This window comes from Hibiscus syriacus, unplaced genomic scaffold, assembly GCF_006381635.1.
Source record: "Hibiscus syriacus cultivar Baekdansim isolate YM2019G1 unplaced genomic scaffold, ASM638163v2 tig00010533_pilon, whole genome shotgun sequence".
Classification (NCBI taxonomy): domain Eukaryota; kingdom Viridiplantae; phylum Streptophyta; class Magnoliopsida; order Malvales; family Malvaceae; genus Hibiscus; species Hibiscus syriacus.
Genome location: NW_024062223.1, coordinates 938,023 through 964,222, shown reverse-complemented (window position 1 = coordinate 964,222; position 26,200 = coordinate 938,023). Strand labels below are relative to the sequence as shown.

Sequence of the window (26,200 nt, the reverse complement as noted above, 5' to 3'; positions counted from 1 at the left end):
GCGATTTTGGAAACTGATTTGCGATTCTGGAAACTGATTTGCGATTCTGGGGATCGCGTTGCGATTTTTATTTCGCGTTGCGATTTTGTTGGTCATTTTGGCAAATCCAAAAAAAGTTGGTTAAAATCGTATATTATAACTTTTTTTTGGTCACTGAGGCGATTTTCTCTAATTTTAAAAACCAAAAGCGACACTTTTAATGGACAGGGAGAGTATTTTATTTTTGTTTTAACTTATTAAATATATTTTATTTTTATTTTTACTTTAATATAAAAATATATATTTTATCTTTATCATCACTTAAAAATATATTATTTTAAAATATATTAATTTAAATATATTTAAATATTTTATTATTAATTTAAAATAAAAAATAAAATATATTTTTGAGTGAAGATAAGAATAAAATATATATTTTTATATTAAAATAAAATATATTAATAAGTTAATATAAAAATAAAATATATCTAATAAGTTAAAACAAAAACAAAAGATATTTTTGAAATTTAAGATATATAAAATATTATTAATTTTTAGTAAAATATTTACATAAATACAAGATATATATCTTTTGTTATTCAAAATGTATCAAATGGATGCTTTGGCTCAATGGTTTTGAATCCTCCTGCTTGCTGCTACTTGATTTTTTTTTTCAAGAGGGTGACACTAATGACACGTGTCATCATTTGATTGGAGAACTAAATCTATTTTAATTTATTAAAATTAGGACCAAATTAAAAGAAAATATAAATAACAAGGACCAATTGTATAATTATACCAAAATGTTCTGTCAAGTCACTTCCTCTGTTAAATGTTAACGGAGGGTGCTTGATGACTTGATTGAAATATTTAAATAGTTGAGTGATCTGATTGATCGAATCAAAAACATCAGTGGTTAAAATAATTTTTGACCATAATTAAGTAGTCACCCGTGTAATTTACCCAGATGTAAAGGTGGTGAACTATGTAATATTGACGTTAAATTTCCCTCAACGACATTGTTATCCTAATTCAAACATAAAAATATTATACTTATATAAAAAAATAATTAAAACATAGAATTTTATAAAATTTAATGATTCATAATTATTCTTCTATATTGCACAAAATTAACTATAGTAATATTACCCGGAATAATATGAACAACAATGTATCATGTTTGCCATACACATAGCAAGGGTTATTACCATATCATGCATGCATCGTAACATCGTAACAATAGTAAAACAGAGATCGATTCTTTAAAAATCATCAGTCATATGAATCAAACAACTTCGGTGATAAAGGAATTATTATTATTCTTATATTATTTTGTGTTTACCTCATATTAATAAAAACGAGAAAAAAATCATTCGTAAAAAAAAACAAATGTGAAAATAAAAGTGATTAAAGCAAATCACAACACTTTAATAAAGAAAGTATTCTTCAAATATTTTAGCATATCAAGCTTTCATTTCTTTTTTTGCATATATACGTTGTTTGCTAGAAAATTTGGTAAGACATCCCTTAATTGATCACCTATACAATCTTATAACTAATTGCTTATACTTTTCATCATCTGTACTAGTCATCATTCACTGCCATCTCATTCATTGCTCACAAAACACAAATGGAGAAGAATAATGAGAGAGAGATTAAGCATCGTTTTCATGAGTACCCCTTGGTGTTTGAGGAAGATCAAAGCAATGAAGGTGAGAAAGCTTACTGCTCTCGGCCTGTGGGGATGTGATTTTAGGTCCATGCTTTAGATGTGCACCCTGCAATTATCACCTTCATCACAACTGTGCCTTCGCACCCTATTCAATTTCCAGCCACCCTCTCCATCCTCGGCACTCTGGTTTTTTTCTTCGAGATGGGCCATATTCTGGTGATAAGGTATATTGTTGTGCATTATGCAAGGAGAAACGTTCTTTTATGAATGTCGTTATTGTTACTTTTCCCTTGACAACAAATGTGCTGATTTATCTTCTTCATTTAGTAAGGTCAACCAAGAGTCCAAACATGACATCCTCCCACATCCATTGATCTTCATTCCAAGTCCCATAGATAGACTCAAAAGCTTGTATTGCTCTTGTTGCCATGAACCCTTGGTTGGTGCATTATATATTTGTCTTGTTTGTCCTCTCATCTTTCATAAGACATGCATTCCTTCCCATCGCATACACCCTCTTTTTCTTGAGTCTAAAGAGAATTCTCTCTTCTGCAAACTATGCCAAAAACAACATTATGGATTCTTTTATTGTTGTTCTGTTTGCAATTTTAAGATCAATATTTTATATGATCGATCTAAGTTCATCTGAGTCTATGCAGTCTTCCATCAATCGTGTTCTTGAGGTTAGTGAAGATGGGGAAGCCACGAAGATTGAACATTTCAGGCATGAAGGTCATTTCTTGGAGTTAGCAGACAAGATGGAGGAGGAAACTGAATAACTGATAGAAGATGTGATGGGTGCATGCTACCTGTCTCAACTCTGTTTTATTATTGTTCTGAATCAGAAAGCCATTTCTGTCTTCACAAATATTGTGCTGAGTTGCCAAGAGGGCGTCATTGGTTTCGCCGATCTACTGCCATTCTCAGCTCCAAAAGCTTCGAGTATTGTAACTTGTGCGGTCGATATTTTAGTGGTTTCTTCTACAAAATTGGAGTACTCGACGTTTTCTTAAGAGGTGACACCAACACTTCCTGTTTTATGATTGCATTTATGCAGGGAGCCATGTAATGGTTGTGGCACTCACCCAGGTCGGCATGGAGCATTCAGATGTGGAGAGTGCAGTTTTACTTTAGATTTGAAATGCTTATCACTATCACGTTCAGCTCTTCATAAATTTGATCAACACAAGCTAAACCTTACATGTCATGACGATAATGATTATTCAAAGCATCGTTATTGTGATAATTGTGAAGGAAAAAGAGATTGGAACCTCTGGTATTATTATCGTTCCATTTGTGATACGTCTGCTCATCCCAATTGTATTCTTGAAGAACTTCCATTTCTGAAGGATGGGATCGCATTGCCTTCTTATAGTTACGGCATCATCATGATCTTCAGTTTCATAGGAAGGCTGAGGACTACCCTAATTGCTAGTCATGTGATCAGTGTTGCCGAGAAGATATTCTCAGGTGTACACAATCTACATGCAACAATATTCTTCTACGTTAGTACGATCAGCCACTGAACTGAACCTCACATTACAGCCTTCTATTTTGGATCAAAAATGCCGACTCCCTACTTGAATCGTTCGACTCTTTAGTTGTTTCAACCAGTAACTTCCGGACAATGAACAACGTTCGATGATATACCCGATAATCCTTTCTCCTCGATTCTAATAGCAAATATTGTATCTCCTACCTCCATATGGATCACTTCATCTACACGCTTCAATTGGGAAGTTGATATCAACATGCTGACTGTACCTGTTATCTTAATGTTTCATACTACCCATCGTCTTCATTTGGTCATTTTCTTTTCTAATACTGATCTCTGCTTCTATATCTCGCCAATGACACCAACATACGTTCCGTTCGGCGAAATCCGACTTTTATTAGAGAAAAATGCTCTTACAAAATCACCGAATGCCTCGTCGAAAATCCCTCCGATTAGAAGAGAAAAAAAGAGTATAATATGACGATCACAAGTAACTATAATAATCATTAAAAAAAGAGTATAATTTTTGCTCGTTTCTCCAGAACATACAAAGCCGCTTGGTCAACTTTTGTGTCAAGTTTTTCGTCATCATCTTCATCGTTGCTGTTCTTGCTATTATCATCAGCTTTAATAATACTTCAGGTCACTCCGTTGTTGCAGATTTCAATATTATCTTCCCCACCAAGCAAGGGTTTCTCTTCAATGATCTCTCCCTCCGACACACCATCTTTAACAATCACAACGGGAAATTTCAAAGGCTTTTCAGGCCAATCCTTAAAGAAAGAATTCATAGCCATGAATCGGAAAACCTGCAACAACCGGCTTTTATCTTTCCTTATATCAGCACTTAGAAGCTTCTGCAGAAGGGTCGGACTCCTCTTGTTGAAAGAAGTGCCATCGAATGACTCCACCGTTGTTGATCTATGTTTCTTGGGAAAACGGTCCCTTTTATCCAGTTTCCCTCTTTTATCATTTCTCGATCCAAATCTTCCCCTCTTGGTTGACAGCCTGTGGTTTTCTTCCCTTCCATCCACCTTTTTCTCCGAACCTAACAGATAATGTGACGGAATTTCTGCAACTTCGACTCCTAGCTCAGCTTGCTTTTCCAAAATCTCCTTGAGTTGCTACAACAAAGATTTGGATATATATTATATAGAAATATATAAATAAATAAAAAAAGAAGAAAGAAAGATATCAAGAAAAAATAAGAAATGTACCTCACTTCGTAATTTGGCAACCTCGGTGTCTGCTACATTTTTACTCAGTTTCTGCAGCCAGCAAAGTCGATTATCATCGAACATGTTTAAATGAAAATAAAATGAATTGAAATGGAAAAGTATTCAACAGATAAATCCAACCTTCTTTAAGTTAGCTTTTGTCGGATAGAACTTCTTACGTTCTTCACGCCACTGTCTTATTTCTTGCTCCGTATAAGTCAAAGCAAGCGATCTTCTCATTATGAAAGAATTTTTGACACATCAAAGCAGAGATTAATAAGAAAGAAGGTAAATCTAACACACGAGAAAATATAACACAAATTACAGGAAATGTTAATCATAAGTGCAGGAAAAGAAGATTCTGTTGAGGATGATTTCACTGAACTGTAAACTAGAATTAGTTCTGTCCCATTAGCCTCCCTGTTGGGAATTATTATCAAGGACTACACAAACACTTTCGTACAAGTGTTGAAATATATGTTAGGTTATCATACATTTAAACAACTAAACTCATAGAACTTAAAACACCAAATCGCTGTGGAATTCTAAAAATTCAGATGTTAGCAAATGAAAACAAGTAACCCAATAGAGCATGAGCATTCCTTGTTCCATTTTCATTCACAAAGTGGGATTTTGTCTTCGGACATATAGGGCCTTGAACAGTGGATGTTAAATTGACCGATCATCAATAATTCAACTTTATACGAGCAATAATTTAAACATCTCACTGAAATGGAGTCAATTAAGGGTCAGGCAACTAAGGATTTTTAACATGATTGCGTAGAATGATTCCGATTGTAACGACCATTACAATATTCAAGGAATTAATAAAATTAACCATATGAAGTCCATTTATTGAACTTAATGCAATCCATCCTCACTTAAAAGTATTTTCAACTAAAAAATGCCCCATGTTACCACCTACAATTTTTGACAGATGAGTATGAGTAAACCAAAATTACCTTTTCTTTTCTTTAGCTGGATTTGCAGAATTAGAATGAGGAAAGTGAGCTGCCCTCTCATTATCCAATCCTGTTATTTTTATCCAAGGTGAGGAGAAATTAGAATTTTTAGCAAAAGAATCAAGTAGCAAAAAACAAATAAAAGAAAATGGTAGGCAGAAAGGAATCTGATATCTATTATCAAGCCATTGTCACCAAAAACGCAAAATTATGCATGGGAAAAATTGCCTGGCTAGTTTTTAAAGAGTAAAAACAAATAAATAAATGGTGACAAATCGGTACTTCACCTCAACCATAAATTTCTAGATATTTGTACATTGGCATTCACGGATTAATTAAAACAAATCAAACAAACTATATTTTTAATACCCTTTCTCGCTTTTTTAGTTTCCAACCAATAGGAAAGAATGTAAGCTTCACAATAGCTTAGCTCTATTGATCACAAAATTCAGTGATCCAAACCAAGTCTGGAATGCTTAAGGAGTTAAGGTCTTGGTTTATTTGTGTTTAAGCGTAAACTTTTACACTCCTAACGAAGTATCTGAAAAACAGAAAACCTTCCATCTTTTTTTTGCAATGCTAAACTAACTGTGCGAATAAAACTTATTTGTCGGCCAGAAACATAAATATCAACACTAAAAGCAAATTCCATCAATCACTCTGTTCACACCTTGCATATCCTATTCTATTTCTTGAACCCTATGACTAGCTCGGATTTCCAACTTAAACCCTATTTCACTATTCCAAAGAAACTATTGCAGCACCCAGTCCCTGCAGTTTATTTTCAATCAGATAACTGGAAATGCTAGTTAGGAAACAATTGTGATATCATACTCATCAGGCCATAGATAACCAGACACGAGATTAAGAAATCAAGACTTCAGATTTGAACTACTACTTGTCCGAGTGAATCACTAATAATTCTTTTCAAAGATGCTTATGTCAGTTCATCTATAATCAGTTCCATTTGAATTATAAACCAGATGATGTGACAATTGTATTAATATTGCAAATGTCAAATAACTTCTTTTTCTCTTCTTTCTTTAATCTTTTTGGTTTGATGCTTTATCACAAAATAAAGACAAGTATGTTTTTTAAGTTATTCGAAATTCATTAAGAAGAAAATTATAAGTCAAATGAAATTCATTAAAATGTTAACCTTTTTTCTTATGTCCGTTAGAAGATGCAAATGCTCTCTTTGCATTATCCGCTTGATGGAACCCAGGCTGCTGGAACTTAGAATTCTTGAATCTACAAAATTGAAATTCAGCTGTATAAAAAGCCAAAAATCGAGGTCTTTTACAAAGAGAAGCTAGAAACCGAAAGAAGATTAAAAATACAAACCCCAATTTTGAATCCCTTTTAGCATTTCTTCCAGGAAAATTGTTCATGTTCTGACCATTTTTACCGACACCACTCTTCAAGAATTGAAAAGACATATTAATTTCAAAAGCCAAAACAAAAGGATAAAATAGACCCAAAACATTCTGGAAAAGAATAATGCCATGTATCAACCATTTCCAGCTTAACAATTAGTAAATTTTCGCATTAAATGACATCAAAGCAGCTTGAGAAGTTCTGTATAGGGAAAAGGAATAGCATAAGCTATTAAGAGAAGACTCCCAACTGAAGGAGCATATCCAATAGTAATTATATCCTTCAAAATTCTCAGAAGTCATTGATTAATAGATAATGCAAATTCTCAGAAGTCATTGAAACTTTGAAAGAATTGCATCCCCTAAAATAGATGCTTTAATCTACCAAAGGCAATCAGACTTTCTCAAACAAATTTCAAAGTTAACATTAATAAAAAAAAATGGAAGTTTGTACTTGTGAAGCTGCTGCAGACAACAAATTGGATGCATTAACATCGGCTAAATTTTGCTGACCCTGACCGGCTTGCTGCTGCATCAGGTTTGGCTGTATAAACCCGAAATGCGGATTCTGAATAACAGTAGGATTGAGACATCCCATTGCTTGGCCACCAGAAACAAGCTGTGAGAGATCAGGGAGTTGAACATTTAAAAGTTGGCTCAGATTCTGCAACTGATTCCGTAAAAAAAGCTGCTGTTGTTGCGGCTGCTGCCCATTTGTCAATCCAATATTACTTTGTTGGGGGAAATTCAACCAATTCGGCTGATTCGGATTGTGCAAAGGGTAGTTATTGAATTGAGCAGGAACCTGTTGTAACATCGAAAGATTGTTCGGATTTTGCAAAATTGGACCAAAATGAGGAAACCCCATATTGTTACTTGGCGTCTGAAACTGCTGGTTAGCTCCATTCATGAATCCAACATTATTCAACAATGGCGTAACACTGGGATTACTACTATTATTAAAAATACCCATTTGCGGTTGCATCATAAGCATGTTCATGTCGTTAGTGCACTGATTTCCAGCCGCGGAACTTGATTGAAATCCATTCTGTTTGATGAAAACCAAATTCCAAATTCAAAAAGACGTGAAACAAAGACAGTAAGAGAGGGTCAAAGAAGACTACCTGCTGGGGTTGATGGGGAAACGAATTGAAATGAGGTCTCATTGGGTTATCACTGAGTACCAAAGAAACCGTCGGGATTTGCCGACTGACGAGAGATTGAGATTTTGGCGGTGAAGTGTTTCGAGGGTTTTAGGGTTTTTCTCAGGGATTATGGATTTCATAAGCAATTCGGGTGCCCACCAGTATAAGGCCCAAACAGCTCATTGTGTTTAGAGATGAACAAAACTCGATTAGATTTTAAAAAATTAATATTTTTATCGTACTTGATCTAAAAAAATTTAATTTAAATTTACTTCGAATGTAATCTCATAAACCCGAATCGATTCAAAAAATTTAAATCCAAATTAACTTAGTCCAAATTGGCTTGTGAAATACAATTCAATTAATTTGAAATTTTGGTTGAATACAGGTGTATGGGGCCGTCTAGTTGCCCGTTATATCAGCTAATAACAACTCCTCTGCTTCCTTTGGGTAATTTTGTAGAAAAATTGTGTCTTTCTAGTACTTTCACATCTGTTTGGCGACAAAGTCAGCAACGCGATTGGCCTCCATTGGTATGTGCTTTAGATCCACTACCCAATTTCTCTCTGTGTTGAAGAATTATTTATTTCTTGTGTTTAATCGATCTGTTTTTGATAAGGTTGACAGCCTCCTTATTGTCTGATTCCAAAATCACGTTTCTTTCTCCCCTCATCCAAGCTATTTTTAAGCTCTCGTGAATACCCCACAATTTTGCTTCCAGGATAGTACATATTCATATTTTCCTACCAAATCCCCAACGTCAGTTTCCATTGTAATCTCTTACGACCACTCCACACATTGTTTCTCCAGTATTCTGACGTTTGGTTCCATTTATGTTGATTTCACAGTAATTAATATATAGTTTTTGCCATCTGCACCGGATATTATTTCTGTTTGGATATTGTTGGAGTTTGTAATTTTCAAGTTTAGTATCTCCTGGGTAAGTCTACTTGCTTGTTGAATAATTGATTCTCTTTCAATCATTTATGGGTCAATCATTTTATATGATTATAAAAATTATTTAGATTTGAATTAAATAATATTATAATATTATAATTATTTATAATGAAATTCGAAAAGAAACTCAAAAATTCTAATTCTAATTGATTCGAAAAAATTTTAAGTTAATTTTGAGTTGTAAAATATGACTCATCAACTCGAATAATTCAAAATTTTATGACTCAACTCGATCAGACGCTCACCCCTAATTGTTCTTATTAAAGGGTAAAAGAATTGTACAAGTCCTTGTATTATGCTACAATTTCATTTTAATCTCTAAATTTTATTTTATTATAATAAAATGAACCAAAGGTTATTATTAAACCATGCTCAAGTAATATTTTGATAAATGAAATTTCAAAAGTTATAAAATAGTCATTAAATTTATTAAATTATTATAAAATAATTATTATATTATTATATTTATAATAATTAAACCAACTATTATTATTTTATAAGATAAATTTACTTCAATAATATCATATTAGTCTAAAATACGACGTGATATGTTTATTAACGCTTTGTATCGTAATTTTTGAGAGTTCAATTTAGTCCATTTGACGTGATTTTTTAAAAACACTTTCAGGTAAAAAGTTTGTTTCGATCGTAAAATTAGTGTCAAATAGATAAAAATTAAAAAAAATGATGGTTTCAAACTAACCGCAAAAGCTAAGATTTATAGTTTTTTCAGTTTCAAAATTATAATTTTACCACAACTAATACATGAGATTCACTCAATTATAATTTAATAAGTGTCTATAATAGATATTTTGTCTTTTCAATCTCACTTTTTAACAATAATCTCAAACAGTTAAATTTTAAATTGTACTTTCATACTATACTTTTAAAAATTCATTTCTACGACACTTTTAAAATTCACTTTTCAAAAATTGCGCCAAATTCACCCTTAATCAAAGAAAAAGAAAGTTCAAACAACTTGTATCTCATGAATTAATAATGTATGGAATTATATTGATTTAATTATAATTTATTTTATTTTTTAAATAATTCACCCTTAATGTCGTTCGTGTGCATGTATAGGAGTTCCAATTGCTACACTTAACCGCAAATCACATTATGTCCCACTCCAGCAACCTATATATCTCCAGAAAATCCTACCGCCTCCCGATTTCGCCATTCTGTATAGGAAAAACTAAGCACTCTACTCCCAAATAAACCATGTATTGCTGCCTCGGAGATTAGATTACCTTATACGCTTTCGCTTTTCGACGTCCGCCGGTTCTAGTATCCGTATCCTGACAGAGTTTCCGATGGAGCAACGATGTTAGAAAATACGAAATGTACAAAAGAATTAACAAAGAGAATGCTGCATTTCAACTCGAGTGCATGCCTGAGTTATCCATCGGGTTGCCATGGGCACTGGCTTGGGTTCCTTTATTTCAACAACCACGTAATTGGACATCAAGAACGTCTTAGCCACGGACGCTGCATGCTCCAAGCAACATCTAACCACCTGAAAAAAAAAGAACATTTAGCTGTAATCTCTACCGGCTTGCTCACTCGTAACTATAATCGAATTCAGAACAATAATTATATGGGAACTAACCTTGGTTGGATAAAAAACCCTTCAGACATGAGATCCTCGTATTTTCCAGCGGCTGCATTGAATCCATACCTGGGGTTTTCCTCGGAGAGGACCTGCAAATAACTATATAAAAGAAGGAACAACCACTGGTATTAGCAAACTGCATAAATTGGGAATGTGGTGCTCATTTCAACTAGAAATGGTTATGCCTCGTACCTTTTCGCTCACCACACTTCCATTAACGTCGGCATTCTTAGCAATCAATTTTAGAGGGTAACCCAGAGCTCTTTTCACAATATCTGCTCCAACCTGCAGCAAATCAAAGATATTAAGGAGATTTTTCGACGGCCATGTGTGTGTGACTGCAAAACAATCCAAAATCAAATGATGTGGATGATATACAGGTGAAACTTTGTCACGGATCAGATTCTTTAATATTATCCTATCGTTTATTCACATGTGTGGACTATGTTTAATGTTAATACACTGATCTGTTTCATGTCACCCTGTCATTTGTATTTTATTATTGGGTTTCCTTCGATATTGCAGGGTAGTGAATCTGATTCTGATGCAGACAGGGTGAGAGGTCGTAAAAGAGAAATTATTAAGAAAGGTCGTCACAGGCATGATTCTAGGGAGGATTACTCTGATTCTGATGGTGGGAGGGAAAAGAAGAGAGGTGAAATTCGAAAACGGATGATCGAGTTGACTGGGAGCCAGAGGAGATAGAGGGACAGCACAGGTAGCGAATCTGATTATGTTGCAGACAGAGTAAGAGGACGTAAAGAAGGAAACAGTTCAGAAAATTCGTAACACGCATGACTCCAGTGAGGATGGCTCTGATTCTGATGATGGGAGGGAAAAGAAAGGTGAAGTTAATAAACGAAAGAATGAGTTGACTGTGAACGAGAGGAGGGAGGGGGACGACATCAATAGTGAATCTGATTCTGATGAGGACAGAATGAGAGGTCGTAAAAAGGACACGGTAAAGAAAGGTTCTCGTAGAAACGACTCAAGTGAGGATGACTCTGACTCGGCTGATAGGAGGGAAAGGAAGAAAAGCGAATCTGATTTTGATGTAGATGGAGCAAGAGATCGGAAAAAGGAAATAGTAAAGAGACATGGCCATAGGTATGATACAGAAGATGACAATGATTCTAATAGAAGTGATGAAAAAGTGGAAAAGGGTAGGAGAAGAGGTAGGAGACATGATTCTGATGATGATGAAAATTCCAATTGGTCCCATGGTAGGAGAAGTGGAAAGGCTACAACAGCAAGAGAAAGGACTGCTAGGAAATTGGTGTCTCCGAGTGATGATGGTGATGCAAGTCCTAGTGACTCTGACAAAGACAGAAGAGGACATAGAAGTGATGATGACAGTCACGGTGTTAGAGGTAGTCGTCGATATCAAGAAGGAAAGGACTTCGCATCTTCTGCAGCCAAGAGTGATGAGAGAAAGGGAAGAACCCTAAATAAGGGTGAAAGATTAGAGAGATTGCAGAAATCAGGGAACAATAGGGAAATGATGAAGGGCAAGAGGAAGCTCGATGATGAGTACCATGACGAGCAGCCAGAATTGAAGTCAAGAAGCCGAAACTTAGGCATGGGTTCTTTTCTGATTTTTCAGTAGTAAAACAAATTTTATTGCGGAACTGTATCCAATAAAATAAAGAGTAAATTACTCTTTTAGTACTTAGATGAATAATTTTAATCTGTTTTAGTACATAAATTTTCATTTTTGGCATAATACTAACAATAACTCTCAACGTTTTATCAAGATGGTCATTTTGGGTCATATTCTTTTTTTTAGAACATTTTAGTCTTCATGTTTCCTAAGCTTCCTCTAGATGAAAATAATTATTTTAACACTTAGTATTTCAGAATAAGATCATTTTTAACCTAAAATGAAACATTGAGGGCTAAAACGTCTCAGAAAAAGGAACAAGGGATAAAATGAAACTTTATCAAATGTTATGAGTATTTTTGTCTTAAAATAAAATGTGAAGGGTCCAATTGCTTCAAAAAAAAAATAGAATAGAAGTAAAATGATCATTTTAATAATAAATGTTAGGAGGTTAATTTTAACATTATATTTTAACTTTTTTTTTTTCAAAATCATACGATTTTGTTTTATTTTAGTTTCTATTAAACATTAAAAACTTAACTTTAAGTTTCAAAAAAATAAATAAATGTTAAAACACTAAAACTAATCATTTAAGTATTAAACACATTAAGTTTTTATCGACAAATACTAATGAAATAAAAATTAAACGACGAATATAATTTTGAAAATACTAAACATTTGGATACTAAAATAGATCAAATTTAATTATTTGTTTAGGTAATAAACACTCTAAAACAAAAGTAATATTCTTATTCAAATTTAATTGAAAATATAATATTAACATATTATGATAATTTTATCGATTTTGAAATATAAAAACAAAATATTCTAATCAAACCAAATAGAATTCGAATAAACTTGATAGATATCAAAAGGTTCCGACTCTTCATTTTACTTAAAGTACTCGTGTAAACCCGGAGTCTACACAAATTCGAAAACAGACACAAGGATCTCAACGGATAGTACAAGCTCTCCCTGTAAATCACCATTAGGAAGAAAACGACCGCCTACGATTCCGACACCGAACAGGCCCGATCATCTTTCTCGTATCGATCCACAACCCTGTATCCAATGATGTCGGAATATTCTATTCGTTTTCAGCATCTTCCTTTTGGCTAATCTGTTCTCCTAAATGCACAAAACCTAAAAGCCCAAGTTTTCCAACATATTCATCCATGTTAACATCTTATTGTTCAGATACACTAATTCCAGGATTGAGATTACCGAGCAGCAGCTACTAAGGAAACCGAGTCCTCGGTCTTCCCCTACCCCTTTTCTTGATAGGATTACCATGTCCATCCACCACCGGTGTAGCCGGTTTCTGTCCTTGATTACCATGTGCAGCCATCGGTGTAGCCGGTTTCTGTCCTTGATTAACATGTGCAGCCATCGGTGTAGCCGGTTTCTGTCCTTGATTGCCATGTGCAGCCATCGGTGATACGTTTTGGCCATTAGAAGGTTCGACCGTGAACGGCCGAATCGGTGAAGCAGTTGGATTGACACCGTTTTGGTTAGGGCTTGATCCGCTAAATGGGAAAAAGGGCGAAAACCCGGACGGGAAAGGGCCGTTAGGAGATACACAAACAAAAGGAGCACCCTCGGACGGCCCCGGGAATATAGGAACCAAAGTGCGAACCGGTTTTACATCCAGAACTTGGGATTTATTGATTGAACTTGTTTGAGCAGTGTTTCCACCCATCACCCCTTCCATTCCAAACAAAAATCTTCTCAACCAAAGTTATGCACTACACAAAGCACCAATGTGAACCAAACTTACACAAAGATCAGTCCTTCAAACTGAAAATTTCAACCTGGACCGGTTTACGAACTAAACCGAGCTCCTGAGAGAACCAAAATTATACAAAGATCACCACTTTGAACAAAAGAATCACCTTACCTCTTCAAAACCAGGAAAACACCCACTTCAGTTCTTCACTTGTTTTATGCACTAAACCACAAAAACTACACAAAATCAGCCCTTTTGAACCAATAATTTCCCCTTTCTTCTTCAAACCCAATAAACACCCACTTCATTTTTCTCCATTATTGACTCTTTATGTTCTAAACCAAGCTATTATCTGAAACAAAATCACAGAAAATATCAGCCCTTTGAACTGAAACCACACAAAGACCAGCACTTCGAACCCAAAAAAATCCCCTTTTAATTGGTTTTTCTTTCAAAAACAGTGAATACCCACTTTAGCTTTCTCAATTCTTGACTGGTTTATGCACAGAATCAATGTCCTAAGTGAAAGAAAATCACAGAACAAAGAATCGAATTCTGAGGGAAGAAAGGGTTCTTCAAAACAAGAAATACCCATTTCACCATTTCATTTTTTCACAATCCGTGAATATTTTAATTTTAAAAAAGGGGTGAAACAAACAAATAAATACAAAAACAGAAAGTGTAGAGAGAAATAGATCTAGGGTTATCTCTTGAAAAGAAAGCGATTATTATTAAAATTTTATGATGAAATTAACATGAGAAAGTGATGTTTACCTAAAGAAGAAGATCATGGACGTGAAGAAGACTGAATCGACTTGGAGAAATAGATGGGAATTGGGAGGGCTTAAAGCTTTGTACTAATAAGATCATAAATATACACCTACCCATGTACTTGAAAAATGGAAACAAATTTTAAAGAAAAAAAGAAAGTAAAAAATGTGGGAAAATTAGGTTACTTCCGAAGCATTGCTTTGAAAATCGGATCGATCAATTTAACCGGTTTAATCGAGAATCGTTATCTAGTCCGATCTATTATATCTCGGTTGAATTGGTGCTAGTGAACAGATTTGAACCGTTCGAATCGGATTTGAATCGTTTGAATCATACCGGATATTGAATCGATTCAACCTACATTTTTTTAATTTTTTATTTAATTTTTTAAATAATTATGATGTTGTCCGGTTCTTACGATCGGTCTGATCGGTTCGACCGGTTGAACCAGTGAATCTATAACACGACCGGTTCGCTGACCGATCCGGTTCTAAAAACCATGTTCCGAAGCAGTAAAACTTTTTAAATAAAGGGTAAATTTTAGTATTTAAATTATTAATTTTAATTCGTTTTAGTATTTAAATTTTTAATTTTTTTACTTAAAGTTTAATTTTTATTTTATTTTAATATTACTAATCAAAATTTAACATTTAATTTTTTAAAAAAATAATTTAAGTACTAAACTCTTTAATTTTTTAACAATAAAATATTAAACTGAAATAAAAATTAAATATTAAATATAAATTTAAAAAACTAATAATTTAAATATTAGAACGGATAAAAACTGATAGCTTAAATATTAAATAGATAATTTATCCTTTCAATAATTGGCCCGGAAAAGTCAACTTTTGGGTGACAATTGTGTTATTTTCTAAAAAAATCATTTTTCATGTTAAGAATTTTATATTCAGTTAATTCCTTGAGTTATGCTTTGAATTTATTGTTAATTTATTGGGGTAATCGAGCGTTAGAATTGAGTATCGACTGCATTATTATTTGGTTATATATATGTGAAAAAAATACTTACAATATTTACCTTCAAAAAGTTGCTTACGATATTGAACTAAAAGTAGATATTAGTGTTTATTTATGTTACAAATTATGTGCGATAAAATAATTGTACGACAAATCAAACCAAACAACCTTAATGATTAAAATATTATTGTTATTTTTTGATGTCTTAAATTTGAATACGATATTCATAAGAGTATATAAATATTCATTATTAAATGATTAAAAATATTTCGAACAAAATATCTTTTATTTATCCAGACCAATAAAAAAACTATGATAGTCTGAGATAACAAAATATTTGATGTCAAAAGATGGTGTTATAAACCCTAACAACTTTAACTTAATTCCCAAGAAGATCAGTCCCTTACATTTAACATTGTTAGTTCTAAGGATACCGATCCTTTCTATTTGTCTATCTATCTATTTATTTTCTAAGGCTATATAATTAGTTAAACGAGTCTTGCTTGTTGTGTTAAAATGGACTATAACTCATCGTGTGGCTCGGATTCTCCAACTTTTTCATCGGTTGATCCATCCGAGTCCCCAGCTGGCTTGTCGTTTTCGGAGGTATCCTTCTCTGGAGTCGAGTCGGAACTGGTCGTGTTGTCTGATTTGGTCTCGGTTTCGTTCTTTGCAGGCTTCTCAAATTTAGGTTTCGGCTTCGGGATTCTCTTAGCGCTAGCAGCCTAAACAAAAAGCGACGTATTAACCACGAGTTTCACGCGTTTAAGCAAACAACAAGGTGACCTTATTATCAAATAGAACAAGCAGCCATACCTTGTCTTGCAAATTGAATACCTTCTCGTATGCTTCTTCAGACGTGAAAACAGGAGTGCTGTAACCCGAATCCTGGAGAGAAGGTTAACATGAACTTTGTCAAGTTGAGCACGAAAGAACAAGGTTCGAAAGCAGAATTAAACGAGAGACACACTATAGGAGGCGGGGGATGTGTTGGACATGGATATGTTCGATTATCATTCAAGATTTGCTAGGGTCCTTGGTCCACCCTATACCTATGTTTGGACTAGTACATAGGAACTTCAAGAAATGAAGAGAGGGGCACACACACACACACACATAAAGATCCGACATCGCACTATGTTATACGAATGCCGTGACTTTAAACATAAAACTAACAGCAATAACTTACTTCTTTTGCTCCACCTCCTTCTCATCCAACCAAGTCTTCAACTTGTCCATACTGCTCGACAACTGAAAAGCAGAAGTGTATTCAAGTTTTCGCCGCAAGATAAGCTGAAATCTAAGTTAGAAAATATCATAAACAGAATTTTGAAGGTGAACAAAATACCTCATCCATTCTGTCTTTCGGCAGCCAAGGTTTGTCAGTCTCCCACCCGCGAATAGTCTAAACAGATACCCACAAAAGTAAATACAACATGTTTTGATCTTATCTAGCCTCTCGCTAGATTTTTTGTATGGTGGTATGTGAAAAACATTAGATCTCTACCCCCAAAAGTAACAACTAAACAAAACCTTGTAGATAACCTTTAGAAAGCATGTAAAGATAAACAATCTGACTGACGACTAAACTCTCGAGATAACGTTCTCGAACAAATTATTTCACGAGATAATGCTCTCCCAAGATTAATTGCTCATATAGGGTGAAATCCACAGTGTTGGTCGTAGGTCGCCATGTTGTCCGGGCGACCTACTAGGTCGTCATGTCTTCCCGGCGAGCTATGAGAGAGATTGCATGTGCCATGCACGTTCCAACACGCTGGGCATCTGAGGCCATCCGACTGAGGGCATCCGACCGAGGCTATCCGAGCGAGCTATGCGAGGGCATCCGAGGGAAAGAGGAATCACGCGAGGTACAGGAGGGAGTGCATGGCGACCTACAAGGTCGCCCGGAGTGCATGGCGACCTATGCTTGGGGACGTGCATGGCTGGCCACGTAGTAGGTCACCCGGAAGGCATGGCGACCTACGACCAACACTGTGGATTTCACCCTATTTGAACAATTAATCTTGGGAGAGCATTATATCGTGAAATAATTTGTTCGAGAACGTTATCTCGAGAGTTTAGCCCAATCTGACACACCTGTTGCAAGTCGGTGAGGTAAAGTCGAGCAACTTCTACTGCTTCAGGTAAAGTCTTAGATATGAACCCTCTAAAGTATTGAAAATCAAATGTCAAATTTGGTGGCTTTAGTGGCTGCAGAATTCTTTGGTAAAAAATGGCAAATGGACGACTAATTCTTGTCCAAAATAGCTGCAAATTTTATTGATTTTTTGTATGGTAAAATTACTAAAATTAGTCATTATACTTTAGGGTATTTACAAGATTAGTCCTTAAGCTTCAACTATAAATACCCTATCCCATTTAGCTTCAAATTCTTCCAATACTAGAGAGAATTTAGAGAGTTTTTTTTAGAGTTGTTTTCTTCTTTTTATCAAGAGAGAAATATCATTGTTTTCTCCTTGGTAGATTGAGAGAAGTTGTAATTCCTATTTTCTCATAGTGGAATTCTTCTACCGTTGCCCGTGGTTTTTACCCTATATTATTTAGGGGTTTTTCACGTAAATTTTGTGTCTTCTTTATCTTCATTTTTTATTTTCTCAAATTATCAGTTGCGATTTTGCTCTATCTGATAGCCGTCTTCCGCAACAATTGGTATCAAAGTCAGATTTGAGTTTGTAATATCTGCTTATTGTCTTTGTGGTTGCCACCAAAAGGCGGATCCTCCAACATAAGAAAGTAAGAAGGTATTACCCATTCTTTGAAGGTTCCAGAGAACTATTCACGATAGTGAAATAGTGGGAGCTATCCGTAAAAGAAGCTATGCCAACGAAATTTGATATTGAAAAATTCAATGGGAGAAATTTCTCATTCTGGAAATTGAAGATGAAGGCCATCATGAGGAAAGACGGTTGTCTAGCAGCTATCAGTGAAAGGTCGGTAGATTTCACAGATGACAACAAATGGAACGAGATGGACGGGAATGCTATGGCAAACTTTCATCTAGCATTAGCAGATGAAGTATTGTCAAGCATCGAGGAGAAGAAGACATCTAAGGAGATATGAGATCATCTCACCAAATTATACGAGGCCACATCGTTGCACAATAAAATTTTCCTTAAGAGAAAATTGTACACTCTCCGGATGTCAGAATCTACTTCAGTGACGGAGCACTTAAACACGCTGAACACTTTATTTTCTCAACTTACATCCTTAAGATGTACAATAGGAGAACAAGAACGTACTGAACTTCTACTTTAAAATCTACCTGATTCGTATGATCAACTCATCATCAACTTGACAAACAATAATGTCACCTGTCTTCGATGACGTTGCAGCTGTTGTTCTACAAGAAGAAAATCGGCGCAAGAACAAGGAAGACAGACAAGTAAATCTGTAACAAGCAGAAGCGTTGACAATGATGAGAGGGAGATCAACAGAACGTGGCCAAAGTAGCAGTCACAAACATGGTAGATCGAAGTTGAGGAGCAAGAAGAATTTAAAGTGTTACAACTGTGGAAAGAAGGGTCACTTGAAGAAGGATTGTTGGAGTCTAAATAAAAACTCCAATCCACAAGGCAATACCGTAAACACTTCAGATGATGGAGATGCTATATGTTGTGAAGCGTCAACCACCGTGGAAGGTAGAAAGAGATATGCATATATATGGCTCATTGATTCGGGAGCAACATATCAAATGACCTCAAGAAGAGAATGGTTCCATCATTATGAACATATCTCAGGAGGATCTGTGTATAGTTGCAATGATCATGCCTAAGAGATCATTGGCGTGGGAACCATCAAATTGAAGATGTATGATAGAACAATTAAAGTTGTTCGAGATGTACGGCACGTGAAAGGCCTAAAGAAAAATTTATTATCCTACGGATTATTGGATAATAATGCAAGTAAGATTGAAACACGGAAAGGAATCATGAAGGTGTTCCGTGGAGCGCTTGTGGTGTTGAAAGGCGAAAAGATAGCAACAAACTTGTACATGCTAAAGGGAGAGACTTTGCTAGAAGTAGAAGCCTCTGTTGCCTCATGTAGTTCAGATTCTGCAATGCTATGGCATCAGAAACTTGGACACATGTCAGAACAAGGAATGAAAGTCCTTGTGGAACAAAAGCTACTTCCAGGCTTAACAAATGTATCACTTACTTTGTGTGAGCATTGCATAACAAGTAAGCAGCACCGGTTGAAATTCAACACATCAAATTCTAGAGGCAAAATTGTTCTAGAATTGGTTCACTCTAACGTATGGCAAGCACCAGTTACATCTCTAGGCGGAGCAAAATACTTTGTCTCATTTATTGATGACTACTCTAGGAGATGTTGGGTGTACCCTATTAAGAAGAAGTCATATGTGTTTTTAACTTTTAGAAACTTCAAAGCACGGGTGGAACTTGATTCTGGAAACAAGATCAAGTGTTTCAGAACAGATAATGGAGGGGAATACATAAGCGAAGAATTTGACGACTTTTGCAGGAAAGAAGGCAACAAAAGATAGTTCACAGTGGCGAATACTCATCAACAAAATGGAGTGGCAGAGCGGATGAACAGAACCTTGTTAGAAAGAACAAGAGCAATGTTGAGGGATGCATGCCTAGAAAAATCATTCTGGGCAGAAGCAGTCAATACCGCTTGTTATTTGGTGAATCGAGCTCCATCAACTGCAATAGAGCTGAAGACACCAATGGAGATGTGGACTGGTAAACCAGCTGATTATTCAAACCTCCATGTATTTGGAAGTATTGTGTATGTGATGTACAACTCCCAAGAAATTTCAAAGCTGGATCTAAAATCCAGGAAATACAAATTCTTGGGGTATGATGATGGTGTAAAGGGTTATCCCTTGTGGGATCCCATTGCCCGCAAAGTGATCATCAGCATGGATGTTATCTTTGTAGAAGATAAGCTACAAAGAAAAGAAAATGATGATAGCGCTGAAAAATCAGAGACTACACAGATACATGTGGAAAAGGAGGTTGAACAAGGAGATTCTTCAGAAGCAGAACCAGCACATGATGAACAAGAACCAGAGAGTTCTGAAGCTCCAACAACTCGTCAATCAGATCGTGTGAGAAGACGTCCCAATTGACACTCAGATTATGTTATAGAAGGTAATATTACATACTGCCTTTTAACAGAGGACGGTGAGCCATCAACATACCAGAAGGCAATAAACAACTCAGATGCTTCACTGTGGATGATGGCGATGCAAGAGGAAATTGAAGCCCTTCATAAAAATAATACATGGGACTTTGTGTCACTACCACAAGAAAGGAAGTCAATTGGTAACAAATGAGTCTTCAAAATCAAGCGAAATGGTGACGATCAAGTTGAGAGGTATCGTGCAAGACTGGTGGTCAAAGGATATGCTCAAAAAGAAGGTATTGAAAATTTGGAAGTAAAGGAATAGATTTGTCTTCGATCGAAAGTGATGGCCTTTAAACACAATTATTCAGTCGGCAAAGGCGTGGGCGGGAGCTCTGTTTAACAGCTCAGGTGTGGCCAACCTCTGTAACACGATCCACACTCAACCGCATCAACTCTCGAACCCTGTTGGTTCCTTCTTTCTTAGCACCGATGGGTCATCAAATCCAACCACACTTGCTGCCATTGGAGGTGGCATTCTTAGAGACGACCGGGGGAATTGGGTCACTGGCTATGTACGGAACATTGGACTTTGCTCAGCTTATCATGTGGAACTCTGGACGCTTTTGGATGGTTTAGACATAGCCTGGACGCAAGGCGTTAGACACATGATCGTGGAAATTGATAATCGTAAAGCTATTCAACGGCTTGAATCTCCTATTCAGACTATTTGAAGCATCCAATCTTATAAGAACCGACAGTGGAAGCTCACATTCATCCCTATACCGTGCAATCTCAACAAACGTGTTTTTTTTTTTAAATTACGAGGGCCTTAAGTACCATTTTTCCAATTTTTTTCTTCGAAATAGATAAATCTATCCTTAAAAACTAAAGTAATTTATTTTCCATTAATTTTATAAGCTTAATATTTTTGGTTATTTTATATAATATTAATTGGCATAACAATACATTTAATTATAAATATTTGTATGTTATGTAAATTTGAATTTTTTTTATTAATATGAGATAAGTATAAAGCAATATTTGTTCAAAGATAAATCTTAATCTTCTAACATTGAATGTTTACACCCCTAGTATATATTGTGTTAAAAACTTAACGTATTTAGTACCTAAACTCACTTTTTTAGTCCGTTTTAATACTTAAACTTTCACTTTTTTTTCCCAAAACGTAACGTTAAGTTTTGAACGAGATACTAAAATGAAACAAAAACTAAATTTTTTAACGAAAAATACTAAAATAATACAAAAACTAAACTTTAGGTATGATTCTGAAAAAAAATAAAAGTTATATTGCTAAAACGAACCAAAACTGATAGTTTAAGTGTTAAATGCGTAAATTGCCTTAAAATATTTTAGAATCAACACCAAATTATAAATGTTAAGGATTATATTTATTATTACGTGGATCAAAATAAATTAAAATTTATGGAAAATGTTAAACCATTGATTAATTGTCTTAATTACTCAATTTTAAAATTAACAATGACTAAATTGCTTGACTTTTCTAAGAGGATCAATTTACATAATTTTAAAATTGTAAGGATCTAAGAGGTTCTTTTACCTAGAATAACCGCTCAAAAATAGCTCTGGCGACGGTTGATTTTCCCTCGCTTTTTCGCCAAAGAAACCAAACCAACGCGTCTGTGACTCGGCGTAATGCATTATTTTCTTATTTAAAATAGCGATTCTTGCGAATTGAATTTGATCCAAAACAACAATGTCCGCATCTACCGTGTCGATCACCGCCAGCCCAGCGGCGGGGACGCCTCGCCGGCGTTCTCTCGTGGCCGAGAAGAGATCGAACGTCGAAGCATTGGTCGTTGATCCGAACGCTTATGGAATCAACTTTGTGGAAGACAAAACCGCTGCCAATGCCGGTCTCAGCAGAGATCTGAACCACCATTCGGGTCGTGCCGAGCCGTCGAAGGACTTGGTGCAAGCGAGAAAGGTCGTCGTGGGTCAAAATTTGAACGGCACGCTGCGGCGGTCGCGGAAAGGAGCGGTTAACAAGATTGAGAAACCTCGGTGGATGACCGTGGTTAGTATTTTTGGTAAGAATTTAGCGCTTTTGCTTGTTTTGGTTGGCTTAGCTCAGATTATTAGGAGATTGGCTTTGAAATCAGGGAAGGATAATGTCGATGGGACGCAAATGGGATTAACTGAATTTGAGGGTAGGGTTGCTGAGGTTGAGAGTTTCTTGAAAACCACGGCTAATATGATTCAAGTTCAGGTAGATGTTGTGGATAAGAAAATTGAAAACGAAATTGGTGGCTTAAGGAGGGAATTGGATGAGAGAATTCAGGGTCAAACTGCGGTATTGGAGAAGTCATTGAAAAAATTGGAGGAAAAGAGTGAGGAATTAGATAAATCCTTGAGTGAATTGAAGAGTGCGGATTTGTTGACAAAGGAAGAGTTTGGAAAGATGTATGAGCAAATGCTAAAAGAGAAGGGTGGTGGCGAGTCTGGCAATGCAGTGAGTTTAAGTGATCTAGGAGCATATGCGAGAGAGATTGTTAAGAAAGAGATTGAGAAGCATGCCTCGGATGGGCTCGGCCAGGTTGATTATGCGTTGTCTTCAGGTGGGGGAAAGGTTGTTCAGCATTCAGAGCCATTTCTTGCTGGGAAGGGAATCAACTGGTTTTTGAAAAGTCCAAATGGGGTTCATAGTGATGCAGACAAGATGTTGAAGCCAAGTTTTGGAGAGCCTGGGCAGTGCTTTCCATTGAAAGGAAGCAACGGGTTTGTTCAGATTAAGCTGCGCGCGGCTATTATCCCGGAGGCTATTACTCTAGAGCATGTTGCCAAGGTAATATTTTTATTACATTTTGTATAAAGCTGTTTGTGATTCACTTATGTATTTGTCTTTATTGTTGTCTTATGATGATAAATCTAACAGTAATCCATATTCTTTTGATACTGATTCTGAAGGTCCAACGTAAGATCCATAAGATGTGAATATTCAAACTTGATCTCTTGTACCCGACCTTTTTGCCAAAATAATTTGCACTGTGAACTAGCTAAGCTTTGATTCAACCCTTGATCTTGCAAAACCAGTCTGCTTCTCATTCTTTCAGGAAACATATATCCACTAACAAGTAACATCTAATAACTTTGTTAGACTTCTTATGATTAGGAGATCTATCTCAACTTGATGAAGGCAATAATTCTTATAAATTGGATCTTTATGGATCTTTCAGTTATTAAAGGGGAAAACATATGCAAGGATTGCATTAGGATCTCATTTTGAATAAGGATTGGCTCGGTTCTGTTACGACACTGTCCTTCCCTGGATCCTACCTCCAAAACTAAATAGGTAAATAGTCATGTCTTATATTTGAAAATTCTAAGTGAATAATGAGGTTTTAGTAGCGTTTCCATTCCTTCAATGTCAGTTTCATGCGAAGAGAAATTGAGTAGTAATACAAGTGCTGAGGCTTGTTTGAAGATTGTGTGCCGATGAGGATTTTTTTTCCATTTGTAATTGCTTTAGCAGAGGCATACTTTTGGAAGTGGTGAGTGGATATATAATTTTCAGGTATTGCTTGATTTGCATTGGCTAAAGTGTCCATGAGATATTTGTATATATGGAAACACCAAGCAAAACAAGAAAATATAACGATTACATTTTACAGAAAAAATAACCACGTATCTAGAAATAATATGTGAAAAATAAGAGCAGAAGAATACTACGTTTTATGTGTTTTGTTTTGAAGCGTAGAGGCAATGAGAAATTTCTACTATGATTGAAGCAAAATGGAGAGAACAATAGTTTCGTACCCAAAACTCTTTGGAAAGCAATCAAATTGGTGCACTGAAAAATTATATCAGTAACTTGAACATCCAATTGTTCACAGTTACAGCAGCAGTAGAAATGTTGCTCTAATTTTTCATTTTACATGAAGTACGCATGTCCAACACCAATATCCGACACATTCAAACATGGGTGTGTAGTTATTACCTTCCAAAAACCCTTTAACTATGTGGAAAAACTGACAAAAACTTGAACATGCTCATGTTGGACACATCCTCATTCAACGTTTCGCACGAGTTTGAGTAAGTTGGTAACATAGTCTTTATTCTGTAAATCACTTATGGAGAATTTTTGGTTTTATTTGAGATCGGTTGCATGAAAATAATAATGGAGGTAGACATACGGGAATGACTATATGAATCTCCTCTCTCTTTTCATTTATGATATAAATGCACCAATTCTTTGTTCTGATTGGTCCAACTCATGATCTTTGCCGTGCCTTCATTCTGGTGGCGCACCCGAGGAAGCAACTTATGCCATCAATTACTTCTTTGGCTTTTGTTTTCTGAATACTACAACATCTAGCATCTAGGATTTATTATCATTTATGAATGGATCTTGGCAAGTTGCAAAATCCGTATAACTTCCATTTGAACTATGGCCAGCAAAAATAAATCAAGGGCTGATTTAAAAGGGCTCTTTCTGATTTTTATTCTCAATTGACTTTGTCACAATTGCTTATTCTGTTGTTCCTGCACCGTGTACAGAGTGTGGCATACGACAGATCAAGTGCACCCAAGGACTGCCGAGTATCTGGCTGGCTGCAAGGCCGTGACCCAGATTCCTCTGTTGATGCCAATAAGAGGTTTCTTTTGGCAGAGTTCATGTATGACCTCGAAAAGAGTAATGCTCAGACCTTTGATGTATTGGATACAGCAGGTATCGGTATTGTTGACACAATGAGGCTGGACTTCTCTTCCAACCATGGGACTTCTTCACATACCTGCATTTACCGTTTGAGGGTGCACGGTCACGAGCCAGATTTTGTTTCAGTGGTGAAAACGGAGTCGTGATCCATGTCATATTCGTGATCTGCACTCTTCTCGGTAATTGTTGGTTTTCGATCTTCATTGAATGAAATTGTACTTTGTTCATTCTACTAACTAGATACAAATTCCTTGTCCTGTTAGAATTTCTTCTGGGTAGCAAATGAGTGTGAATCTATTTTTATGCTTCCACTTTCCAGTTAGGTTCTACTTGACTTAAGAACAATGATTTGATTTGATTTGTATGAACCAGCATTAGATGAACTTTAGTTTCTCGGTAGGAAAAGTAAAATAGAATTCCGTTTCCTTGGTGATAGTCCGAAATTCCGGAGTCTATTTCGTACTCGTGTTTAAGGCGTTATGTATTTATAAAAAATTCGACTCATCCGATTATTTACATCATATTTTTGCTATTTCTCGTCTTGTATCATATTTGAGATGGGGTGAACGTTACAGTGTCGGGGAAGACGCCGGGAACACAATGCGTCTTCACCGTTGCTCATCCAGTTGGACGCCAAGACTTCCAAAATAAAAAGGCAAGAGACGTATAGTGTTTTTGACATCCTCCGATCAGTTCTGTAGCATTCAGCTCATCTCCGAAAATAATTCCGATGAGGCTATACGAGGCAATAATTTTTTTCAACGCTCCGTAGCAAAAATTTTGCGGTCATTGTATTATTGTTTATTGGGTGGATTATGATGATGGTACCTATGATTATCTGATTATCGGTCACTTTAATTAATTAAATGGATCGATCCGATTACATTTATTATAATTTA

At 35.6% G+C, this 26,200-nt stretch overlaps 4 protein-coding genes across 4 annotated transcripts; 2 read left to right on the top strand and 2 right to left on the bottom strand.

The window, feature by feature from the left end:
* Window positions 1–3,673: 3,673 nt before the first annotated feature.
* Window positions 3,674–7,958, bottom strand: LOC120204145 (putative uncharacterized protein DDB_G0286901). The gene is made up of 8 exons (XM_039204241.1): window positions 7,826–7,958; window positions 7,156–7,749; window positions 6,670–6,743; window positions 6,485–6,576; window positions 5,326–5,395; window positions 4,505–4,595; window positions 4,364–4,414; window positions 3,674–4,270 (listed from the first exon to the last, which is right to left on the bottom strand). The coding sequence occupies exons 1-8, from the start codon at window positions 7,865–7,867 to the stop codon at window positions 3,785–3,787; spliced, it is 1,500 nt and encodes a 499-aa protein (XP_039060172.1). The 5' UTR covers window positions 7,868–7,958; the 3' UTR covers window positions 3,674–3,784.
* Window positions 7,959–10,889: 2,931 nt separating this feature from the next.
* On the top strand, window positions 10,890–12,021 carry LOC120203992 (CAX-interacting protein 4-like). The gene is made up of 2 exons (XM_039204106.1): window positions 10,890–11,070; window positions 11,189–12,021. The coding sequence occupies exons 1-2, from the start codon at window positions 10,890–10,892 to the stop codon at window positions 12,019–12,021; spliced, it is 1,014 nt and encodes a 337-aa protein (XP_039060037.1).
* Window positions 12,022–12,899: 878 nt separating this feature from the next.
* On the bottom strand, window positions 12,900–14,588 carry LOC120204144 (histone-lysine N-methyltransferase, H3 lysine-9 specific SUVH1-like). Its single transcript, XM_039204239.1, has 2 exons — window positions 14,516–14,588; window positions 12,900–14,093 (listed from the first exon to the last, which is right to left on the bottom strand). Exon 2 carries the CDS (start codon window positions 13,724–13,726, stop codon window positions 13,253–13,255), a length of 474 nt encoding a protein of 157 aa, XP_039060170.1. The 5' UTR covers window positions 13,727–14,093; window positions 14,516–14,588; the 3' UTR covers window positions 12,900–13,252.
* A 7,720-nt stretch (window positions 14,589–22,308) lies between these two features.
* Window positions 22,309–25,612, top strand: LOC120204142 (SUN domain-containing protein 1-like). Its single transcript, XM_039204237.1, has 2 exons — window positions 22,309–23,429; window positions 25,142–25,612. The coding sequence occupies exons 1-2, from the start codon at window positions 22,341–22,343 to the stop codon at window positions 25,445–25,447; spliced, it is 1,395 nt and encodes a 464-aa protein (XP_039060168.1). The 5' UTR covers window positions 22,309–22,340; the 3' UTR covers window positions 25,448–25,612.
* Window positions 25,613–26,200: the final 588 nt, after the last annotated feature.